We start from the raw sequence: 26,006 nt of genomic DNA, 5'->3' as shown, positions 1-26,006 counted from the left end.
TGATGATCTATTTATGGCCTGTAGCCTCACTGACCTGAGTTCATACGATGTGGGTTTAAGTAAATAATTATAATGTCTTTGATTATATTGATATTTTGATAACAAATACCCAAATGAAACATGAGCTATTTATTACAGACTGCTTTGTATCAAAGTTTAAATAAGAATATTTGTTTTGAAAACAATTTTTTTGTGATGGCACAGACCATAGACTGTATATAGCTGGACAGGGGTGCGTTTCCCGTACAACGACGGAGCCTAGCATTGAACTAACGTGGTACGATGCATCGTTAAACTAACTAACATCTGAAGTACGACCGTTTCCCGAAACCATCGTACTTTGTTGGTACCACAGAAGTCTGAACTATGTTGGTTTGAACCACCGTGGTCTTAACTAAGGTGTTTCCAGATGTGTTCGGCCAGACTTTCCCAGCAGAAAACGTGCAAAACTCACAATCTTTAAAATATTATGCAAAAAATATGTTAATAATGTATCATTTAGGCTATTTATATTGTAATTATCACCAGAACATAACGGACAACAATACTATTGATAAAATAACAATGAACTGCAAGTAAAATGTACACAATAATTGCTATATATTAATTATTATTTGTAACAGACAGTGTTACTTAAAAAAAACATACACATATTTGCTATTGCAATATTTTTTTTAATAAAATAATCACCATTCTGAATGAGTCTTATTCAAATGAGACCTGAGAAATGTGTGTTACTCAGTGGTTCAGCAGAGCGCCTACGACGGTGCAGCGCGCGGTGTTCTGTCGAATTGTGCAACCGATCGAGATGTGCTTCTCAACACCAGCGCCCAAGCGTGGAAACATTTTTTATTTATTTATTGTTTTTTTTTATGGTAATTCTGTTCTTGTTGGGTGCATTAAACAACCAGAAACCCCTTGCCATTATTTCTGAGTATTACAAATGCGTAAATGACAGCTGATGATAATGAAAGTAATAATAAGTTAGCAATAATAAAAAACATAAGGTTTATAATCACCCCTAATAACCCTAAACTGTCTCCTGATATTTTGATTCAGGCTTTCCAAATAATCTACCGAAAGCATGTTTAAATATGGGGCTTTTTCTAGCAATTTTATATTTAAAAATTAAATATGCACTAGGGTAGTACGGTTTGACAGGGTAGCAAAACTCGACAGAACACCGGATGGAAACCTAGTTCGAATCCCAGTCGTGGTTTTATTCTCTTAATGTTTTTTTTTTTTCATAATGGCAATTAATGTTATTATTTTTTTACATTAATTATATTAATATATTATATTAATGTAGCCTACATATTTCTACGTATTTCCTGTAATATATTATTTAACAAATACTAATTGATAACATTTGTATAGGCCTAGAAACACACGTTGTATTGGCTAAATGATAAATTTTCTTTATTCACACTCTGTCTGGTCCTGTTACCTCCAGAGGATAATTAGGTAATTCAAAACACCTGCTTATTACATGTCTCTATTTATTTTAAGACACTTTTTACTTAGTTTTTTCTTGTTATGAATATATTATTAAAAGACACCTTCTTGCCTACTGTATGGATATATTTGTTTCACTGGGTACAAACAATGCAAATATACCCTCAAAGGTCCTTAGGGTACAGGTGTTTACGTTAAAGCCATTTTAGAGTATTACCCCAGTGACAGTTTAATAGCCTTATTCACAGAGTGCATATAGCACAGTGGGTTTAAAAAAAATAATTATTAACTATTTCATAAATGTTCACAGCACAAGTTATCTTTACTCAAGAGATGCCTGCTTGAATAATTGACATACATCTTTCCAAGAGCACTTCAGTGCACTCTTTTCACTACACTGAATTCATGTTTGCCAAATAAAGCTAAATGTTAAAGACATACATTAAAAAAAGGACTGATTTTTATTATTTTACCTGGGCGCACATGGATAAAAGTGAAGTGGCTCAATTAATGTAATTAACACAAACATTAAAAAAATAGGTACACTTGACATCTTAAATCCTCGTGCAGCAATATTAATGTGATTTATCAGCTTTCTGAGTCCTACCGTCCATCGTCTGCACTAATAACCAGGAACTAAGCTCCTAACGACAGGTCTAGAGCTGTAGTTGGAACGACGCAGCTGAACCACTGTAGTTGCGAATATTCGCTGGAACTACGGTTCTGGGAAACACCTGAGTAGCTTAACTAAGGTTCGCACTATGCAAGTTACTAACGTGGTTACCTCCATAGTTCCAACCACGCTTTTGGGAAACACCTGCGTCGCAGCTGCATCGTCCAGACTATGTAAGTTGCTAACGTAGTTAGCAACTACGCTTTTGGGAAACGTACCCCAGAGCATCGTCTCTTAAAAGTGAAGCCACCACAGGTCGGGCGCCCCCTGCTGTTCGGCTGCAGAAAGCTGTGTAACTCCACCCATCCCCATAGGTTTCAATGGCAAAACAGACAACTTTCAATCACGTTTTTTTCTAATATACTGTAATTCTACCTCCATTATTTAAATGTAACAGCTAGTGTAACCTCTGCTTATATTGTCAAATTTTTATATCCCCACAGAATTCGGTTTTTAAAACGTTATTCGGCTCCATTCAAAAAAGGTGTGGTTATGGTAAAAGGCCTGCTTATGGGCGGGACCAATAACAGACCGTCAGCTCCGCTCCGCCCCGCTCTGCAGTCTGTGACCGCGAGGCAGCCCTCAGGGGCGGGGTTATGTAAATGAGTAGGCGGTCTCTCCACAGCCTTTCTCCCTCCTCTGGTCTCTTCTGCGCAGACTCTGGTCTCTGAATCGCCAAAATGGAGGAAGATTTTGGCTTCATTTTCATTGAATGAATGGGAACGGCGACACGGCGTCCATCTTTATATACAGTCTATGGCACAGACCAATATATTCTGTGCTGTCATTCAAAATATTTCTGTATTACTTTATTAGTAAATAAAAGATATAGGCTCAGGTGGTTGCTTAGTAGTTGCTGTTGTAGCCCATGTGCTCGGTGATGTGTTGCTAGTGTATTTTTATCACCTGCACACAAGAAGGTGCTCAAACTTTTGGACTCCATTCATACCTGTGGAGCAGGGGTTGTAGTTTTTACTTGGTTACTGTATCTGTAACTTTGACTATGACTGTAAATAAGCATGAACAACAAGAGTCTCGCAAAATGAAGCCACCACTGATCTTATTCCAACTGGCAGTTGTTTTTAGATAGTTAATTATCTATTTCATTCTTTATAAAAAAAAATTAAAGAATGAAGTGATGATGGGGGCTCCCAGTGGTCCAGCAAGCTAGGCTCTGCCAATATGATCAGGAGATCGCTGGTTCGAATCCTGTTCATGTAGTTTGCCATTGGCTATCTGAGCCATGAGAGAGCACAGTTAGTCTTGCTCTCCCAGTAAATGGTGTTCTCTGCCCACATCACTCCAAAAGGTGATCTCCAAAGAGTGATGTCACTCAGCACAAGGCGTCTGTGAGCTGATGTATCGGAGCCGAGTGTGATGCTACTCGGCAACGCTGCATCAGCAGCAGTTTGAAAAGAGGCGGAGTCTGACTTCACATGTATCAGAGGAGGCAAGTGCAAGTCCTAACCCTCCTGGTGTTGAGCCATTACTAGAGATAGGGGAGTCCTAATAAGTGTGTTGGGTAATTAGCTGTGTAAATTAGGAAGAAAAAAGAATAAACTGATAGACAGCCTTGGCTGGAACAGCATGACTACATTACTTGGATTACATGAGTTGTAGTTGAGCTGTCAGTCAACTAGCTAGTTATTCTGTTATTAATCATGTGGTGGTGTGCTGTTGATTGCATTCACTGACCTATGTTCTTTCTGGTAAGTCTGGTCAGTGTGATTTAATTTGTTGTTAGCCATCCAGCTAATGTTAGTGTAGTGTAGCTGGAGTATGGTGCTGTTGTCAAAATTACCCAGTGCAAATTCCATAAAATATATATTTTTTTCTCGTCTAATAACCACTGCGGCTCCGGCAGCTTTTGGTCTGTACTCTGCAGACTCTGTTTGCAAATTGTACAACATAGCCGGCATTTTTGGCTTAATTTCTATACAACAGAATGAGACTGAACCATGTTTTCTTAAGTTATTGGGTATAAACAGTGGATACAATTTTTTTCTAAACTTAATAAGTCATTTTATAAATGATAAACGGCAAATGTGGACATTTTCAATGTGATATCTGGCTTATTGTATACTAATTAAAATGGCTAAAATTAGAATCAGGTACAGAACAACCGCTACAGATTATAAGAATGTGGTTAGAGAAGATATCAGCATATTAGTTTGGGTGGTGTTGTTTGTTGAAGTGAGTGGATTACCATGGCCAGACCTAAAAAGCTCTCTGAGGCTGGTAGATGCAGGTGGAAAGAGTCTAGAAAGAGACTTAAAGAGATCTCAGAACTATTAGAAATTTTAGCCATTCTAGTTGAGAACATTTGAAACACCTGCTAACATTACCAGTTCAGGCCATGCAAGAAAGAGCAGACCCCAAGATGCGTAAAGAAGCCTCAAACAATCCTAAATTGTCATTATTATGGGTTTAGTTTTATTACCTACCTCCCTCCCTCAGTACTGTTTAAATTAAGACCAAATGTTCAAATATGTTTTAAAAAACACAACTCGTTGGGTGTCCCAATTTATGACTGTATATAAATTTTCCCCACCAGTGATCTCCCTCTAATCTCAGACCTTCTGAGTCGTTCCTGTAAGTACAGTACTCTATGCGGTTGGTGTTCTTTAATCAGAACATGACTGCAGTGTTGCTCCGCAGCTCCAGTTGTGACTAATCTCTCTGTAGCCTTTAAAGCCTGCATGCAGCACAGGGCATAAATAATTAGACACGAGTGACACTAGTCATGTTGCTTTGGCTTCGTATTTTTAGCCATTGGACTCAAAATTCAAAACTGATTATAAGATTAAAGTGCACAGTCTTAATTTAGGGGTATGTGCACCCACATCGGGTACAGGAATTGCTGCCCTTTTTATTATGGTTCACCCGATATAGATGTAAATACTCTCAAATTAAAGCTGCCATGTGTAACTGTTGCTTATAGTCATCACTATTTCAGTGCAGTCTGCTGGAGTACAGAGCCAAAATACAAACTGCAACAGTGTCCTTACTGAACATCACACTACACTCAGTTTATTATGTCAGTTTGCTCCTATTAGCGAGAAGCAGCGTTGTGGATGTCTGAAGGTTTACAATTCAGCCTCCAAAAACTTTCAGCAACCAGAACAATTCACAACAGTAATAATGAAATCCACCCACAAATTTAGCCACCAAAACTTTATGCCATCAAACGTTTAAAACACTAAAGAAATTAATCACCAGAACAACTTTAGCTACCCAAAAATTGTAGCCACTAACTACATTGGCTAAACTAAATTAATTCATCAGAAAAACTAGACACTGACTACACAACTGAAGAAACTTAAGAAATTGACAAGCCACTGAAAACTAATAGCCTTTGGCAAAGCCCTGCCACCAGAACATCTAAAGCCACTAAAAACATCAAGAAATTGACAAAATTTAGCCACTAAAACAACTGAAGCCACTGAAAACTTTAAGAAAATTGCCAAAAATTCAGCCACTAGAACAACTGAAACCACTGAAAACTAACAGCCATTGGCAAAACCCAGCCACTAGAACACCTAAACCAATGAAATGACGTTAAGAAGCAAACAAAATTTTTACAAAACTGTTTTCAAAATTCAAGATAATCATTCTCTTTTAATCATATTTATTATTTTTATATCTGATAACAGTTCCTTTCTTTAATAACAAAATTCTACAGTATTTTTTTTAGCAAAAGCAATGGTTCTGTTTAAAACTTTACCAAACCAAAAATTATTTGGATCCTTAAAAGAATCAATGCCTCTTAATGGATTCTTTGGTTTGACAATTGATGAACCACTTTTTGTTTATAGTGTAAAATCTACACACACATGAAACATGCTTTCCCCTATTTGGTAATGTTACCCGATAAAAGACCTTTTTAGACTAATTGGTGAAGACCACTTTTAACTATATGCCCAAAGTGAATGTAGGACCAAACTGAAGGGCAAAGAGTAGTATTATAGCAGTATTATAGTCTTATCTCTATCAGAAATCCTGCTTTCTTTTCATCAGATCTGGTAACAATTAATCACTGCATGAGCATCTGATTCATAAGCTGTTGTGTTTGTAAAAGGATCATCACCACAGCAGCTGCCTGGCACATTTATCCAGAGCTTAAATCTGCTGATCCAGTTTTAAGGCCAATATGATTGTAAACGTGTCACTAGTGATGAAGCTGGCATTGAAATCAGACGTGAGCATTATAGCGGATTAATTCCAGTAAATTAATAACAGAGATAAATATTCTCCTTTGTATAAAGTGCAGACATGATATGCTATTCTTATCACATTGAAGGCCCAGTTCAGGCTAAAGAATTTGTCGCTGTGAGCACTGAACCAACGTGGAAAAGGCCAGGGTGACCGCGCAATATCTGTTCAATAAACAATTTAATAAAGACTGAACATGTAATGGAAATCTTGACTTGAAAAAAAAATATTCTGACCTTTATTTCACTTCACAAAAATGTTAGTTGTCCAAGGGAATGAATATGACAGCCTGTCCCAAATGCTGAGTCCTGCAGGCCTCATTTGCATTACTCCTGAACTTTTTTTTGACAGTAATGAAAATATGTTTAATTTTTTGGAAAGCCCAATAAGCTCCCAGTAACAACACAGGTACAATCCCACTCAGAGATGATTCCTACCTGGAACCCACCAAGCCCACGTTCCGTACACGTGAGCCCCACATGAACATGTTGGCTGGGGTGCCTTCAATCAAGTCTTGTCCTCTCAGTTTTAAAGAGAAGTGGAGCAGCTTCACAACTGTGATTCTTTGGCTCCATCCAGAGGACACTGACTGCCAATGCAGAAAATAATCAGTATTGAGCTGGGGCATATTTAAATAAATAGAAAAGCAAACAAATATAGTGGCTTCTTTACGAAAACCTTTCAAATAAATACATAAATAAATAAAAGTCTAAAAAGGTAGTGACTGAAATGAAGACCAGTATACAAAGCGGTAGCACAATTGTGCAGTAGACAAAACACTGAAAAGTTTTTTTAATTAGTTTAACCTAGTAAGAAAACATTGCTAAACGTAAACTTTTCACTTTAAGTAGAAGGCTGGATTTTAAATTAATCGTTCATCTTCTTTATATAGAGCGAGAAAAGAGAAAAGCGAGTGTTGTGCAGAATTTGAAAGCCATGCCAAAAAGTACAACCCCTATGGGCACTAAATACGCTATAGTGCTACAAAAGAGTGAAAAGTATGAAAAACAGGTGTTATGCCGGATTTTGCACCCTTGCCAAAAAGTGCACCCCTTGTGGGCACTATGCTATGGTGCTGCAGAAGAGTGAAAAGTATGAAAAACCCCTGCCAGAAAGTGCATCCCCTATCGGCACTAAATAGGGTGATGCAGAAGAGTGAAAAGTGTTTTTGGTTTTATGCCGAATTTGGCACCCCTGCCAAAAACTGCACACCTTATACACACTAAATACACTAGGGTTCGGCAAAAGAGTGAGAAATGAGAAACACGGTTTGTGCCGAATTTGGCACCCCTGCCAAAAAGTACAGCCTAGTGGATACTAAATCAGATGGGTAACGCTGCAGGCCGCGTGTAAAAGGCGGGGTATATGTCAAACATTTCTGATTGGCATAATAAAAGTGATTGACAACGAAAATCTAGTATCTGATTGGCTGCTCTGCAGGTTCTGGCTTTTTTTTTTTATTTGAAAAATCTGTTAACATGATTGGGTGCAGTAGAAAATGATTGACAAGGAGCTCCTGTTGTCGAGTGGCTTAATTAATAAAAAGTGATTGACCACAAAAGTCTAGTATCTGATTGGCTGCAGTAGAAAAATGATTGACAAAGAGTTCCTGTTGTTGATTGGCTTAATAAAAAGTGATTAACAACAAAAGTCTAGTATCTGATTGGCTGCAATCGAAAATAATTGACATATGCTCCGCTTTTTACACACGCCCACTGAGGGCTCCGGCCTGCAGCCTTACCAAAGATTTGATTGTTGTTTTTAATCAAAGCGTTTCTCAGCTTCAGCGCAGCACTAGCTTTTCCACGGAGGAGACTTCAACACCAACCTTTTCATCTACTTTATTCTTCTTTATTCATTGTTTAATTATGTATTTTGTCTTATAATTATCATATATATATATATATATATATATATATATATATATATATATATATATATATATATATATATATATATATATATATATATATACTCAGATAAAAATTAATGTTAAAAACGCATTGTGATAAGTTGAAAGAAGGAGTTTGTCAGTTGCATTATGGGAGTCCAGATGTAAATAATCTAGCTGTTGATTTGCAGTAAACTCATTCCTGAACACATTCACTGCATATCGTTGAACTCCGTCTTTGTACCTTTAAAGAGTGTAATACCCATCAGGTAAAACACATTTGTTGAAAGCTGCAGTTCTAGTATCCCGCCAAAAGAGGGCGCACACTGCCCACAGTTCACTGTGGGAGAGGATTATGGTCAGATCACTGGGCAGGCAGTTGGGGAGGAGAAGCCAAAAGGCAAATAAAACAAGTCATTGCTTCTCTCTCCCTGGTAACAGACAATACTTGCATGCTGTCTGTTTGTGCACGTCTTATTGGTAGATGAAACAGCTCTAATGTTGACATAAAACCTATAGGATCTATGTCGTTATTGTGTTAACCCCTGAGTATGAAAAACCTAGATATGGATCTGTATTGCATCAAAAAAAGGCATTCATTTTCACTTCTATTAATTAAAATATTACTTTTTTATACAGCCATTTTTGCTGAGAGTGCACTAAGGCATGTACTTATTGTATACTAAAACACTAAACACCTACACTAAAACACCTACTTACTTACTCTAGGTAAAACACCTACGTACTGTAGATCTCATTTAGGTTTAGTCTCAGTTTTTATTTGTATCCCTATCCCTTGTTTTCAACTCTTACTCTAAACAGAGAAAGAAAGAAAAACAGAAAGAAAGAAAGAAAGAAAGAAAGAAAGAAAGAAAGAAAGAAAGAAAACTTTATGAGTAACAAAAAAAAAAGAACACTGTTTAATTACCAGGCTAGCAGTAATCTGTAGGTGACCCTGTCAGTTGTTTGTGATCGTAATAAAGTAGCTGTAAAGTCAATAATCTCACTTCTGTACTTTGGTTACATTTCTCTTCAAGAAACCAGGGGAACGGGAAGAGGGTAATGAAACAATTATTATCTATCTCTTGCAAGCTAGCTAGACACTGATACAAACTACTAGATATTTCTAAAGCTTGTAATGATGTAAACTGCCAAAATACATTAAAAACTACAGTAACCTAAGTCACCCATGTCACCCACCACTTTACAACAACAATTTGAATACCATGTTAACATGCAAAATGGAGGAATACGGCTAAGGGTTAGGGGATGAAAGGGATGAAATGGGATTGGGTCTTAGATGGCACTGAAGTGATGAAGGTCTCTATATGCGACTGATATGGTCATAGAATGAACTAGCTTGTCATTACAAAAGGTCAGATTACGTAACTTTAATTCAGACATGACAGTGTGCCTTAATGCATTATAATAATTTTGTATGAGTAGGCAGAATTTTTCACGTTTCAGACACATCCAGTGTTTGGATGTATGTAATGGTGTTATCCAATATACCATCCAACACCTAACAATTCACTAACAGGCAACCTAACAGGATAGGATTCCCCTGAAGTCCATGTAATCATGTAATATGCCTGTATCATGTAGGTTGTTTGTAGCCTGCTTTTTTCATGAATGGCATGAGGTTTCTGTTTCCTCAGCTGCCTCAGTAATTATTCCAGATCAATATGAAAGATTGTGACATTGATTCTGATCCCTCCCCCAAATCCAATAATACCATTCAATTAGTTCATTAATGCAGCTTTGGAGCTCTTGTGCATGAATATTAGGGTAAGAAAAGACATGTAAAGCAAAAATGCACACTAATAAACTCAACAAAATCAAAACATGAGCAAAAAGTATTCCACTCCTTTAAGAACTATCTAAATGAGAATGGCTGTGAGGATTCAATCACACTCAGCAACAAGAGCATTATTGGGGTCAGGATGTGTTGGACAGTTATCTCCATTCCAGAAAACACAGGTTCACTGCTCCAAAACCCAATGCTGGAGGATTTATAGCCCTCTAGCCCATGCTACTTTTTTTTATTAAAGTCTGATCCAGAGAGTCCTAATCTTATGGCAATACATCTGTACAGGAAGTAAACTGTATGTGTGTGTGTGCACATTTGTGTTCTTGTATTTCTGGCAGATGTTGTGTTGAAATTTCTTAAAAATTGGCTTCACAATACCAGAAATTATCCAAAATAACCTGAGATAAAATCTTATCTTAGCTTTTAATATAAAAGTTTTTTTTGGTTCTCCTTCTTCCTCTTTTTTTCTGAGATATGAGTCTCATGCTTTACTGACTGACATAGCCAGGCAACCCCTGATATGAAGTGTTTGCATGACAGTAAAGTATGTTTAGTCTTTAGATTAGTTTAGTTTCCTTGAACATGATGCCGTAAATATACTGTACTTTCCTTTTCGGTATGTACACAGTTCAAACACAAACCCAAAGCTTTGTATCACTTTACTCCAAAGTCTACTACCCCTGGCTTCTACAACAGAAAAACAACAAAAATGGGTAATTTATGTGGAGCACATAAATAAGATGGGGAGAACAAGTGCCAATAAAGTGCAAAAAAAAAATGGGGATGGGGAATCCACACATCATACCACAACCAGCCAGCAGAGGGACTAGACCTGTGACGGCTTTAGTTTTGAGAGTCATTGCACTGACCATGTTTTCTACAGTCATGGATTGGATGGATCTTTTTTTTTTTTGTCCTTATGGTTTCCACCCATCCAGGGATTCCTTGGATCAGCCTTCATTTTTTGGTTGGTAAACTAAACAAAACATCCTAGTCAACCTATTTTGTACACAGAGTAAGAGTGTCATGATTTTATTTCTACTATTGTCACGCCCTTTTTTTCATTGTAAGGCATGAGTGTAGGCCCTGGGCAGCACTGCAGCACCAATACCAAGAAGATCCATCCATCTATCAACCGTAAATCATACATCATAGATACTGAACAAAGTAACAACATTAAGCTACTAATTGAGTTATCTGGAGAGTTCTTGCATGGTTGTGGTGGGCAACTATTTACAAAAGTGGCACAAAATAAGCCAAATAGTTTTTATTTTTTGCATTAGCTAACATTTTATGATCATGATAGGCCATATAGACTAATCTCCACCCTGAAAGGCAGGAAGCATAGTTGTCTCTACCCACTCATTGACCTCCCTGTTGCTTCCTCCCATTTTCGTTTCTCCTGAGGTTCCTCCATGATGACTGCGGTAAAGGAGCAGGGAGGAGAGAGAGAGTCCGCTCCCATTAGCATCATAGCAGCATCCTGCCGCTCGTTCCCCAGGGGAGAGTGCTGGGCCAGAGGCAGGCGTGCATAACAAAGTACAGCTAATACTCGAGCCACTCTGCATCCTTAAACGCTCCCTCACAACCCCCACTGCCACAGCCCTGCACCACTCAATAGCAGATAATTCATACTGACTGCAGCTGCAGTGCACAGCAGCGAGCCTGGGGTGGGGTGATGGCCGATTCACAGTAGGAGGACACAAGGGCATGGATTTAAAGGCCTCTATTGCGCTTCTATTTGTGCCAAACTACCGATTAATAAGTTTGGTGTGAGAAGCACTATTGCTCTGAATGCCTATTTTTAAGATGATCAGTATCAGTACCATAGTACCATCAACAACACACATTCGGATATCTTACTTTCTTTGTGTGCAAGTCTCATCCAATCACATCGCTCAACTAGAGCTCGACCTGCCTCACACACATGCACACGTACACTGAGCTCTGTACACTGTGTTCTATTGAAGTGTCATTTGCAGACTTTTGGAAGAACAAACTGGACTAACATCACGAGTGTTCCTGTTTTAAAACTTTTAAAACAGCTTCAAAACACACATTATGTTAACCTAGAGGAAGTTTGTCCAAACACAGATTGCAGCAACTGGGTACTTGTGCAATATGCCAATATGACATACGGCATTTTGTATCTACAGGTTTGCTCATTCTGTTTGTTTCCAATGTAACAGATGCCTGTTGGCCTACCTTAAACAATAACCTATAAAATACCATTTAGGTTAACTAATTAATACACTGATTTCTTTTATTTATAGATAATACCACTGTCCTCTATACGAAAAAAAAAATAGGAATTCAGGTCCTCAACTGGGCAATGACAGCCATAAAAAACACATACATAAACATTGGCTGCTGCCTCAACCATTAACATCACCACCATATTGGGCCAGGTAACTTTTCAAAAAGATTGTACTGGACAATTTAAAAAAGCTTGGAGCTGCACAGAACTTTGTAGAGTCTGAATCTCAGGAAATGACCTTTCACAGGTAAGACTGAACAGTTATTTTTGGTTGTATTTGATCATTATAACATTAGCTACACCAAAACTACACTATATTGCCAAAGGTATTCACTGACCCATGCAAAAAAATTAACTCAGGTTCCAATCACGTCTATGGCCACAGGTGATAAAACCAAACCCCTAGGCATGCAGACTGCTTCTACCAAAAAAATGGAAAAATGGGTTGCTCTCAGAAACTCAGTGAATTCCAGCATTGCATCCTATCATGTTAACCGGGGCTGGGAATCGCTGTTAACCAGGGCTGGCTAGCGCAGATAACCGGGGCTGGATAGTGCTGCTAACCGGGGCTGGGAATCGCTGTTAACCGGGGCTGGCTAGTGCTGCTAACCACACCTGACTGTGCTGCTAACCGGGGCTGGGTAGTCCGGCTAACCGCAGCTGGCTATGCTGCTAACCGGGGCTGGGTAGTCCGGCTAACCGCAGCTGGCTATGCTGCTAACCGGGGCTGGCAATGATTATTAACTAGGGCTGGCTAGCACTGATAACCGGGGCTGGCTAGTGCAGCTAACCGCACCTGCCTGTGCTGCTAACCGGGGCTGGGTAGCCCGGCTAACTGTGCCTGGCTAGCATTGTTAACTGCGGCTGGCTAGCATTGCTCACCACGGTTGGCTATGCTGCTAGCTGGGGCTGAATAGCACTGCTAACCGCAGCTGGCTATGCTGGCTAAACTTGAACAGTGGGTAGAGAGCATCATGGAATGAGTTTCATGGCCAAGCAGCTGTCACCAGCTAACTAACTGATTAAACTAGCTAGCTTGTTAGATAGTTGGCTAGCTTTGAGCTCACATTGGGGATTCTTCTGCCCAAGCTTAGGTTTTATCCTTTATCTAGATTTTTTTGATAGTAGTTAAGTTAAAGTTGAAACAATAAAATGCAGCAAATCCTTATTTGTAATTTTATTTATCTATCAGCATAAGTACTATATCTTTAACCTCTGTGTGATGTTCAAAAGCTAGAACATACAGGATTTGTAAGAAAAAAAATGCTCTGTGCCAGGCTAAAGATGATGCTAAGCTAATCAATCTTCAAGAACAGTGTACCACCATGATACTGTCGACTATAATGCTGCAAATAGAAAGTTTTCTGTTTCTATTTTATATATACTGTGTAAACTAGTAAAATATGAATGCTTTTAACAGCTTATTATAAAAAGGCCAAATATAATATTGCATTATAATTATTGCATTATATTTAGGTGAATGTAACTGTAATGCTTAGCCATTTGGACATTTTCTGCCCAACTCTAAGGGGTTAGGAATGTTTTTCTTCTTAGGTCCCGGGATTTTTATCAGAACCTGGGCTGAAGCAGTGTTAAAACACATAGGTCCAGTGTCTTAGACAGAGATTAAGCCTAAGTTTAGACTGTGAAAAACCAGTCCAGATTTAAATCTGACAGCATCTTCTTATCACCTACAAAGTAAGTGTGGCATTCGTGGCATTGCATTTTTATACAGTGTATCTGCTTAACAGTCAGAGTGGATGGACTGTAAAAGACAATGATATACTCTCTACTCTCTATAGACTTTTTTTCTTCTCATATTTGGTTATACTTTGATGCAGACACCTTTTAAATGTATTGTATGTATTAGAGACTCTCTTCTCTTTTTTCTCAGCCTGTGACTGGAATAATTTTGCATAAAATGAGTACAATTCGAATTACTTTACTTAAATATTAATATATTCTTGTATGTATATATTTTTTTATGTATGTATTTTTAGCCAGCTATATCTTTAAGACAGAAACTATTAAGCCAGAGAAATGAATCTTTTGTAGTGAACTACAAACCACACTATAGAGGCCGTGGTGGACACGTCTAGAAGACTCTTTGTCTGTGGAGCACTGTGGAGTTTGTCTGGCTTCTGACAGGGAAGCAGTGGGTGTCGAGAGCAGCTGAGTCAGCCTAGCTAAGAGGAGGTTCCTCTAGAGGGAAGTGTTTCTGACTCAGGCTGAGCTATGCTGGCAGTGCTGCTAGGATGGGGGATGGGCAGCAAAGACACAGGAATACTGCAGCACTCCCAGACTGGCAGTTTTGAAAGGGCATACCAGGCAAATCTCAATAGATACTGCTTTCCTGGATGGCAGGCATTGCATGCCACACATTGGAAAAAAAATATTTCCAGAGTACAATATGAATTATTATCAGTGACAAGACAGAATCTGCATTATTTGACAATGCTGCTAGTTATGGGATTCTTGGCTGTTAAAATGGGTGCTAACATGAATAGACAATATACAGAATTAAGAGTACTGGTGAACTTCCACTACTTATTCCAGCTTCATAAATATGGCAGGCCATGCAGGGTTAATGCATGACTTTGTGGAAAATGGAAGCTGATATCTGTGTTGATTTCCCCTGTGGACTGTACATGCTTTGTGTGAGAGCAGCTGGACGTAATATGAAGGCTCTGGCGTCCATGACTGAGGCTCAATGCCAGGAAACCCATGGGCTAAAACCAGAAAACTTTCTCGTCACAACTTAAAAAAAAAAGATTAAAATAAGTTGTAATGCTAATTCTTAAAAAACAGACAAAGCTATTAATGACAAAAAATATAGCTAAAGAAAATTGCTACTTATGCTTAAGTACTATTTCTCCCTTTCTGTTTCATAACTCAAAATATGTAGATGCAAATTAAACACAGGATTGACTTCAAGAAGAAATAATCTTGCAGATAACCTTGCATTCCAATTTTGCTGCTATTTAGATTTTGATATAATGTGAATCTGACATCTGTGATTCTTTTTTTTTTAATGTATGATGAATAGATCAATTGAATTGCTCCAAAATGACTTTGAAATAAAACAATTCCCTCTCCATTATAGTTACCATTACAGAGGTACAAGGCTTTTGTGAGACAAGGCAGTATATAGACAAGCCATGTCCTGTTGAAATTCTTTATTCCTTATTAATATAACATTGGATGGTCAAAGTGCCTGTAATGAAAACCAAATGTGATCTGGCATTATACTGTACCAATTTGTACCACACACACCGTGACATCTGTCCTTTTGGACATGGGACACATGACAGCAAACCATTCCTCTTCGTGCTGACGGTGGTGCCTCCACACACTAATTCGTTGGTCATCTCCACTCATGAAATTTCTTAACCCACAACTGCTGCTTAAAAACTGTCTCTCTTTAAGTCAAAATCAAATTACACATACAGTACACAGACAGCTCTGGAAAAAATAAAAAAACACTCAAAAATGATGAGTCTCTTTGACTTTACCAAATTAAAAACCTCTGGAATATTATCAAAAGGAAATGTATAATCACAAGCCATCAAATAAAGCTGAACATCTTGAATTTGTGCACCAGGAGTGGCATGTTTTCCATGTTTTTCAAAAGCAGTGTATAAGACTGGTGGAAGAGAACATGCCAAAAAGCATGAAAACTGGGATTAGAAACCAGGGTTATTCCACCAAATATTGATTTCTGAACAATATAAATATGAACTTGTTTTATTTGCATTATTTGAGGTCTGAAATTTAATTAATTCAATTCAATATCATATTCCTTTCTTTTTCTCTGTCTCTGTCTCTTAGTCCCGCTGTAGACCATCATGCATTCTCCTGCTGTCTGATCCGCTGTGTTATGAGAAGAGGGATTAGGTGTGGTAAGCAGATGCTGAGTCAACAGATAATAGATCATTCCTCTCCTCAGGGGATCCGTATTGGACCAGGCTATCACACTCATCCACACAGGACACTGCAGATTGTTCAATAAAAATCCTAGTCTAGTCTCTCCTGCATATCGTCACACCTCAAATCTTGCAGGCTTGTCCTCCCTGAACCTGCCACCCCTCCCCCTAAAAATCAATTATTCATCTCGCAGCCAAAATGGAGCTGCAGCTGAGTAATGGCGAACAGCTCAGTGACGAAAGAGAGAGAGAGGAAGTAAAAGCAAGGAGGCTGCAGAGTCTTTTAACCACACAGAGCGGCTCTTTGTCTGCAGATTTAAGGACTGGACATGAACATTGTAGAGGGTCAAGCAGGTTTTGACAAAATTAGGTCATACACTAGGTTTGCGGCTCTGTGTTCGCTAGTTAGCAAGCTAGATATGTAGGAGGATGGATGGATGGATGGATGAATGAATAGATGGTAGGTAGGAGTGGGTGTGTGGTTGTATGGATGGATGAGCAGGATTTACTGCATAATAAGATAAAAAGGCTTAAGACTGGATAGTAAGCCTGATGTTTAAGGTTTATCCGTCATATCTATCACATAATCTGTTTATCTTGGTTGATATTTTAAGCCTTCCAAGGTGGTTAAAAAACACACACTTTTAGCTCATGTTCCTCCTTTTCTAGACCTCCTTTTTGTAAAGCTGTTGGTAAGAAAGGTGTGGGCAAGCTTTTGGTTTTATTTTGTAAGAAGCAGAAAGGACTGGAGGGCTGATCTGAGGAATTAGCCACTAAAACCCCATCTGTTGGGCCCACCGACTGCTGCTGCTGCCTTTGGTCAACAGAGGAAAAGCCCTAGAGGCCTGAGAAATGCCCCTCCCTACCCCCTCTACCCCTCAGCCACACTGTGACAAACCCTGCATTCTCTCACTCTAAGTCATGCCAAGTGTGCCAGGGCAGCTGACTGTACCCTGGCATTCCCCCCCTGCAAACAGATTAGCTATAAATAATCTGTGTCCCCGTTCCACAAAAAAGAAACAGGACCACAACACACTGATGCACAGGTGCAGTTTCCTCAAGGCACTTTTGGGGTTAATCAATAAACACCCCGATACATACATTTACATGGTTACACTACACATATGTCCATAGTAGTGCTGCATCACATCACTGTCAATGGTCACACTTAGAGTTTCAGTGGCAACGGGTTTCACAGTGTACCATGGTATGAAAATGCTTGATTATCATAACGTGTAGGTTTGCGTATTACCAGTATTCCTCATTCCACCTCAGAAGCCTCAGCAACTGACACAAAATCTTCAACAATCCAGCTTGGAACATCAGTGAGCATTGCAGCTAAACTACTGCTAGTGCTCTAACACTTGCAAGTCTGTTTGCTGTGCCTGTTACGATTGTGGCTTCATAACAGTGATACCATATCAAAAGCAAGATCTACTCTATCTAAGTAGCTCTCTGCCTGCCAGCAACTATCAGTGATTAATTCAAAAGTTCCAAAAATGCAATCATAGTTTAATTGTAAAAGCAGCTATTCAATACAGTTGTGTTAGTCTCTGATCCATCATATTCATAATTCTTAATATATAACGCTTTAGGGGAATTGTGAAATATCATAATACTGTAATATCGTAATATTTTTGAGACGGTAAAATATATCATGTATCCCAGCAAAATCTCATATCGTTGAACCCCTACTTGTGTGCAAAAACAATCTGCGCATTTATATTCTAGTGTTACATCTTGTGCCATTTCCATGGTGGCACTATATTTATTTGTATGGTTGCACCCTAATATTTTGATCAACATAGAATATGTTTGGTGGTTTAGCTAGTCTACAGGCATGATCAACCTATCCAAGCTAGATAACCAGTATAAGCAATCTGGTCAACCTGCATAACTAGCATGGCCAAAGATGACCTAAAAGATAAAAATAAAAAAAATGGGTAAAGAACTGGTTAACCAGCTTAGTTATAGGGTATGTTTTATCTGGATGACCATCTTTTCAACCATTTTAACCATCAAAGTCCAGTATAGACCATTAGAAACTAGTTACCAACAAAAACTGAAATAGGGACACCTATTTCTGTTCTGATGCTACATCCATTTCCATGGTTCCACTTCACTGATATCTATTTTTACACTTCACTCAAAGTTTTTCAAAGCTAACGAACTTGAATTCCTTTGGCTTTGTTATATTCACTTTAGAGCTATTTATAGTTATGCTATTTAAGTATTTTTTCTGGCTTTGATCCACTCATTTATATTCTGATGCTTCATGCAGTTTCTTGGCTGTGCTACACTACACCCAACCATACAGGAGATGCCCTAGATGTTATGAGAAAATACACATAATCATCTCTGTAAAAATGTCTGAATGTCATTGTGGTGAAAATGCTGAGACAACTACACTTGTCTGAAATGATCAGAACTATTAAACAGCCAATGTGACAATTCATTTTACAGTTAGCAACTTCACAGTGGTCGCTCTACAGATTCGCTTCACAGATTTGAACACACTTTTCTTTGTCCTCCACACACAACCTACTCTGCTTTTCTTGTTCTTTTTCCTAACCTCATTACCTGTGGCCTTCACTGCTGGTTTGAAGCACTCTTCATTGATAGTCAATTATACTGCATTCAGGGCTAATGGTTATAAAGCTGCAGTGGGGGGTGGAGCAGAGTACAGCCATCACTGTAGACCAGGGGTCACCAACATGGTGCCCGCGGGCACCAGGTAGCCCGCAAGGACCTTATGAGTAGCCCGCAGGCCTGGTCTAAAAATAGCATTTTTGTTGCTATTCTTTTTTTTTTTAAATCACAGTTGCATTGATGTAATTTTAGATTATATTACATTAATATTAGCTTAGAGATAGCCTATAGTTTATATATTATTATACAATATAATGTAATATAATATGTAATATTATATTAAAATATAATATAAAATGTAAACACTTGCAGAGATTTATAATAATAGTGTTGCCTATTGATATCTGTGTCTTCACATAGATGAATGTCATTAATTATTAATAATAACATATAATTAAAGGTAAATTGAGAAAATTTGTAATTTCTCGAGTGTGTATCAAACTGGTAGCCCTTCGCATTAATTGGTACCCAAGAAGTAGCTCTCAGGTTCAAAAAGGTTGGTGACCCCTGCTGTAGACTGTGCAGTGGCTCAGTAAATAGTGACAACGTGCAAAGAAAGTCTCGTCACACCCAGCAAAGGAAATTATCTTCTTGTGCAAGCACTGAGCTGTAAACAGTTTACACGATAAAGGAAACCTTCTTACAAGTCACATGCTGTTGCCTATGTGATGTATATGGTTGTCAACAGCATATATAATGTACTGTTTGTGCTGGTCTGAGCAGTAAAGAATAATCCTCTGCAGAATCAGAGTTGGAGGCCTACAGCAGGGTCAGTCTGCCAGCTAGGCTATGCTGTGGAGAAATTAAATGTGCAGTCGATCAAGACATCCATTGTGTCATACTGGTGTCAACCACTTAGTCACAGGGATGAGAAGATTACCATTTAACAAGATGTAGTTTGTTAGACTCGATCGCTAGTATGTTTCATTGCTGAAGAATTTTACAGGGCTAAATGGATACACAGATGTCTGGGAAGAATAACCCAGCAGTGTAAGACTGAATCAGTGGCTGGAAGTGTGGTAGTAATTGCACTGCCTCAATAAAGAGAATGTTTATGTATATACTCATTTCTGAGCATCATGAATTGAATCTACCTTTGGTACTACCTGAACTACCAGAGTATACTGTGTTACTGTATATTTGTGTATGGTTTGTTTGTCATCTAACAACATACTGAAATAAAATACCAAAATTACCAAAATAACAATTTCCATGAGAAAACTCTGTCTTCCTCTTTACATTTTTAATGTTGAATCTCAAATGACTTGTTCTAAATGTCTTGTGAAAATCAATTCAACCAGAGTTCTCACATATGTTTCAACCAAACTTACTATAAATCACAATCAAATGAAACTTCTTTAAATTATGCTAAATCTGATTAGCCACTGTTTAACACAATGCTTGCCTTTTGTTAAAATATTTACTATTTTATATCTTTATTTAATTAACCCTGCAAATAACTATATTTTAGGGAGAAAAAAAATCAAACAGGTATTTGGGAGATTTTTTTCTTCTGGTATTTCTTTTAGACCAATTTTTTTTTCATGCCAAGCTGATTATTTAAATCATTACTGCTTTATCATCATTGCCCTGAGAGAAGCGATCTACATAATGTTGCCCAAGGCAGCTGAAACAAAATCTTATTTTAGTAAGTTTACAAAAAAGAATGTAAGAATTTAAACAGGCAATAAATACTTCTTTGCATATTCTTGCATGTATACATATTTTTATTTATGACCCAATTGTATGTCTTACTGTACTGGATGTAGATAGGCCTTGCAACATTTTATTAAAAATAAAAATAAATACATACATAAATACACTAAAAATAAGGTATAATATGGTATGGTGTAATAATCTAAATATGGTTTGTTGCCTGAGGGCACCATCATGCCATAGGCGGTTAAATGACATTAAAACAAGGTATTTATTCTTTAACGTTAGTGTATAATTCATTTGTTCTTTATCTACAATTGATTTTACTCAAATTCCAGGCCAAATACCACAAAAAGAAAAGGACACTCTATTCCGTTTCTATGTAATCTTTTACAATTAGCCAATTCCTTTTACTTGGTTTAATCCCCCTGTGTTTATTCCTGAGCTGCTTTGCAGATTTAGCATTTTAATTTAAACCTCAAGGAAAAACCACACCCATCTTGTGCTACAGCTGCTGTGTAGGAAGCTAACTAGCTTAGCTTAGCCAGCTAGGAACCTCAGCAGGAGAAAATTTAGGGTATGCGGGTGATTTGTTTGTTTCACTGAAGTAAAAACCTCGTATACGAGTGTGGTTTACACTATTCTGGTTAGCTGAGGTCACAAATACAACAGTGGTGTGAAAGAGTTGGAATTATATCCTGTTTTCCTGTCTGCGTTTCTTGATTTTGGTGATCTAATAAACATATGGATCGGGTGAGCTAATCCTCTGATCAGAGATATAACCTAGCTAATGTAGCTAACCAAAGAGGCTATGAGCTGAAGATCAGGCAGAACCAAGGCTGGAAAAGAACAATCCATTCAGCCATTTGAAGCAGCGATAAGAAGCAGAAAAAAACTAAACCCAGCTAAACATACGTTGCTAGCCTCGTACTTTCACCAGAATGTGATAATATCTAATATTTGATCATATATATTAGCCTGTATCAGTATTAGCCGGCTAGGACAATGAGGAAAAAACCCAAATCCAACGTCAACTCCCTGTTTGATTGAAGACTGCTTTGCACCAACCACCGTCGTCTACGCCCTCCAGGAACCGCGCGATAGGCGGCACTTTTGCGCATCTTGGCCAATGAGAGTGAGCTAGGGGGTGGGGATAGGGAAGGCTATTAATACGGGTGGAGGCGGTATCTGCAGTTCAGTCACAGAAAGGAAGAACAGCAGAAGCTCAGTCAGACTCCACGACCTCCGAAATCACAATGAGGGAAATCGTGCATCTTCAGGCTGGACAGTGCGGCAACCAGATCGGAGCCAAGGTCAGTGTTTTATTTAGCTTTTTATATATATATATAAACAAGTAACTTATATATTGATCTTTATTTGCGTTATAATGCGACATACTTTTATTACAGTAATTTAAAAGCTCAGTTTCTTCTAAATGCAGTTTGTTGGGCGATATTTTCACTGTTTATAATGTTGATCGCTTTTTATTGTATGAATTTTATGTAAAAACCTAAGACTAAAGGATTTTAAGTGAAGTGGGTCAGCAGCACCGTGTGCTTGACTAGGTTAGCTAATTTCCTTATTCCACTGCTGAAATGTGGAAAATCGAAGATTTTTATAGCTGTATTCGGTTCATTAAAATTGCAAAAGATTATATTTTTTTTATGCGTTTGTCTGCAGTTTTTTTTTTTTTTTTTTTTTCTTCTAAATGGTCTGGCGTTGGTGGGGCTTCCCCTCTATAAAGGCGGTGCACCAAAAATAAATTGCAACTTTAAGCCTCTCTAGGTCACTACACAGTGATGAAAACATATCGTACAAGCTAGATGTATTTATTAAAATGTTCTAATCCAATGTTTTAGAGTATAAATAAAGGATTATTTGGGGTTTTAGGCCGGTTGAAAGAGCACGAGGGTGTCTCACAAAGCTAGGTGGCGCGAGACCGGGCGTGTGACGTATGCACGCTTTTCAAAAGTCGGATGCGGCTGGATTTCAGCCAATCAGAGAACAGGCCGCGCGCGCCATTTTAGGTTGAACGGAGGTTCGGAAAAAAATATGTAAATTTGGCGCCACGAACGGTTTAGCTGAAAAACTAGTGTTTATCAAAGGGGATGTTCTATTTATCTGCCTGTTTTCAGATTAGTTAACGTTTAAATGCGACTTTTGACAAGAGGAATATAAACTAACTCAATTTTTACCAGCAAAACTAATTTATCTGATACTGCAGATTTTCCTAATAGGAATTAAAATTTCATATAAATAATTTGTTGCTACCAGTATCAGCTCTAGATATCTTTTAAAACCGTTTTGATGTACATATATAAATGGCCACATTACAAGCTCACATTTTATAATAACATAACTCAAACACACAAATTATTTAAAAGCCCTTTTAATATGAAGTGTCTCCATATTAATCACTTCCCAAACTGCCAGAAAGTCTCCAGCTGGTGTAATTTTATCTTGCATATGGCTAATGCATCCTGCATTATCATTCATGTTGTACAAAGTCCACTGTCTGCCACCTCACAAAACACAGTAAATGATTAACTTATGACTTCATATTTTTATTCCCTCAGTTCTGGGAGGTTATCAGCGATGAGCACGGTATTGACCCAACTGGCACTTACCATGGAGACAGTGATCTTCAGCTGGACAGGATCAATGTCTACTACAATGAGGCCTCAGGTACATTTCCTTTATTTAAGTAATATAAATATAAGATTTATGGTCAGACATTAGCCTTTCATAATTCGGAAGCCCTGCTAATATTGTACTGTTGTGCTGTAGGTGGCAAATACGTGCCCCGTGCTGTGCTTGTGGACTTGGAGCCAGGTACCATGGACTCCGTGAGGTCTGGACCTTTCGGACAGGTTTTCAGACCAGACAACTTTGTTTTCGGTGAGTGTTTTTAAAGGGGCCCATGTTGAACATGTCGCTGTTAAGATCTTTACATACAATTTTAAACTAGACTTTGAGTAAATGTTCTGCTTGGGTTGTTTGAACAGGTCAGAGTGGTGCCGGAAACAACTGGGCCAAGGGCCACTACACCGAGGGAGCTGAGCTGGTCGACTCTGTTCTCGATGTTGTGCGCAAGGAGGCCGAAAGCTGTGACTGCCTTCAGGGCTTCCAGCTCACACACTCCCTGGGTGGAGGCACTGGGTCTGGCATGGGTACCCTCCTCATCAGCAAGATCCGTGAAGAGTATCCCGACCGCATCATGAACACATTCAGTGTAGTGCCCTCTCCTAAAGTGTCTGACACAGTTGTTGAGCCCTACAATGCTACGCTGTCTGTCCACCAGCTGGTAGAGAACACAGATGAGACTTACTGCATCGATAACGAAGCCCTGTATGACATCTGCTTCCGCACACTGAAGCTCACAACTCCCTCGTATGGTGACCTGAACCACCTAGTCTCTGCCACCATGAGCGGTGTTACCACCTGCCTCAGGTTCCCTGGCCAGCTGAATGCTGACCTGCGCAAACTGGCTGTCAACATGGTGCCCTTCCCTCGTCTCCACTTTTTCATGCCTGGCTTTGCCCCTCTTACCAGCAGGGGAAGCCAGCAGTACCGCTCCCTCACTGTGCCTGAGCTCACCCAGCAGATGTTCGATGCCAAGAACATGATGGCTGCGTGCGACCCACGCCACGGCCGCTACCTGACAGTCGCTGCCATCTTCCGTGGCCGTATGTCCATGAAGGAGGTTGATGAGCAGATGCTGAATGTGCAGAACAAGAACAGCAGCTACTTTGTGGAATGGATCCCCAACAACGTCAAGACCGCCGTCTGCGATATCCCACCCCGTGGCCTCAAGATGGCAGCCACCTTCATCGGCAACAGCACTGCCATCCAAGAGCTGTTCAAGCGCATCTCCGAGCAGTTCACAGCCATGTTCAGGCGCAAGGCTTTCCTCCACTGGTACACCGGAGAGGGCATGGATGAGATGGAGTTCACTGAAGCCGAAAGTAACATGAATGACCTCGTTTCTGAGTACCAGCAGTACCAGGATGCCACGGCTGAGGAGGAGGGAGAGTTTGAGGAGGAAGGCGAGGAGGAGCTGGCATAAATCTGCTTGTATATGTCTGTGCCAAGGTGTAATATTTCTGTTCCACCTGATAAATGAAACCTCAGTTCAGTTTTCTCTGTTGTGTTGTGACCTATGCTATTCATTCCTTTTCTGTACAGAAGAAATGTCAATAAAGTTCCCTTTTTTCTAAGTGTTGCAATGCCCTTGTTCATTGAATTGGTTTGCACATATACAGGAAGCTGAAGAGGAAGGTTTTTGGGCTTTCTGCTTAATCATAAGGTGAATTAAGGTCCTTGTCTAACCTGTTCAGTATGTAAGCAGTGTAAGCATATTTTAGAATACTGCTAAATGCCTAGAGCATAATTGGACCAGCTTTTACTACAGCAGCCTATGTGCTTTTAAATGCAGTTTCTGCTCAGCATAGGTGAACAGTGCAAACACGTTAAGTGTGACTAGCCCTGCTATTAGCCATAATGTGTCAATTCAATAGTAATGGAATTCAGGCGTATGTATTTGAACATTTTTAATTTGGTTTTTGTTAAATATGAGTCATGTTCACACATTCTGTGAACAAAAGAATTGGAACACCTGTCCATTATTTTTTAAAGTCAATGGTATTAGTGTATCCTGTGTTAGAGTAACAGGAAATACTTTCTACTAGATTAAAAAGTATTGCTGTGAGGATTATTACATTCAGCAACAAGAGCAAAACCATTCATACTGTTTTGATATTAATAAAAAAAGTACAGTGATGGAGCCATATATATCATACATGTATTGCTTTTACAGATATCTACACATGCAAATGAATTTTAATGCATACATGCATTTATTTTGAATGCATGTGTGAAAATGGGGAAAAAAAAAAGATTCTAAATGGATAATAGTCCACTCCATTTCATTAAGCAAACCACCAGAGTGAAATATTGCACATTTTACAGTGTTTTTAGTCATGAATGTCACTTTATCTTAGTAGAACATATGTTCCCATTCTTAGTCAATCATATTAGACATGTAATCAGTTGTCACTAAAAGACAAAAATCTACTTAGCTGTGTGACATGGCATGCTACAGTAAGAAACATGGAACATAAATTATGCTATATGCATTTCTTTGGGTATTTAAAGTTTGGGATGAAATGATCATTTGCTACATAAAAAAACATACATCAATCAGCCATAACTTAAAAGCTAATATTATGTAGGCCCCCTCATGCCTCCAAAACAGTTCTTCCCGGTCCGGACATGGACTGCACAAGACATGTGAAGGTGTCCTTAGTATCAGCCACCAAAACATTAGTCGATTTTCTATGGTATTCAAATTCTGCAAATTGGAGTGATTTATGAGCAACAGTGAGTCTTGAGCGACCATTCCTTGTTTGTCACCTAGCCGTCACAATCTGGCCAATGTCACTCAGATGCTTCTGTTTGCCATTTTTCCTGCTTCCAATACA

The 26,006-nt window shown here is 38.7% G+C and overlaps 1 protein-coding gene across 1 annotated transcript; it reads left to right on the top strand.

Annotated features, from left to right (window-relative positions):
• Positions 1-21,686: 21,686 nt before the first annotated feature.
• Positions 21,687-24,739, top strand: tubb2b (tubulin, beta 2b). The gene is made up of 4 exons (XM_007231493.4): positions 21,687-21,839; positions 23,103-23,211; positions 23,314-23,424; positions 23,532-24,739. Exons 1-4 carry the CDS (start codon positions 21,783-21,785, stop codon positions 24,590-24,592), a joined length of 1,338 nt encoding a protein of 445 aa, XP_007231555.1. The 5' UTR covers positions 21,687-21,782; the 3' UTR covers positions 24,593-24,739.
• Positions 24,740-26,006: the final 1,267 nt, after the last annotated feature.

Source organism: Astyanax mexicanus, chromosome 12, assembly GCF_023375975.1.
Source record: "Astyanax mexicanus isolate ESR-SI-001 chromosome 12, AstMex3_surface, whole genome shotgun sequence".
In the NCBI taxonomy this organism is placed as follows: Eukaryota; Metazoa; Chordata; class Actinopteri; order Characiformes; family Acestrorhamphidae; genus Astyanax; species Astyanax mexicanus.
This window is presented reverse-complemented; position numbering and strand designations above follow the sequence as displayed.

What these genes read in the sequence shown, in the direction of transcription:
- tubb2b (XM_007231493.4), top strand. Translation starts at nt 21,783, where the DNA reads ATGAGGGAAATCGTGCATCTTCAGGCTGGACAGTGCGGCAACCAGATC. An exon ending in GCAACCAGATCGGAGCCAAG is followed by an intron (nt 21,840 to 23,102) that starts GTCAGTGTTTTA and finishes TTATTCCCTCAG; the next exon opens with TTCTGGGAGGTTATCAGCGA. An exon ending in ACCAGACAACTTTGTTTTCG is followed by an intron (nt 23,425 to 23,531) that starts GTGAGTGTTTTT and finishes TTGTTTGAACAG; the next exon opens with GTCAGAGTGGTGCCGGAAAC.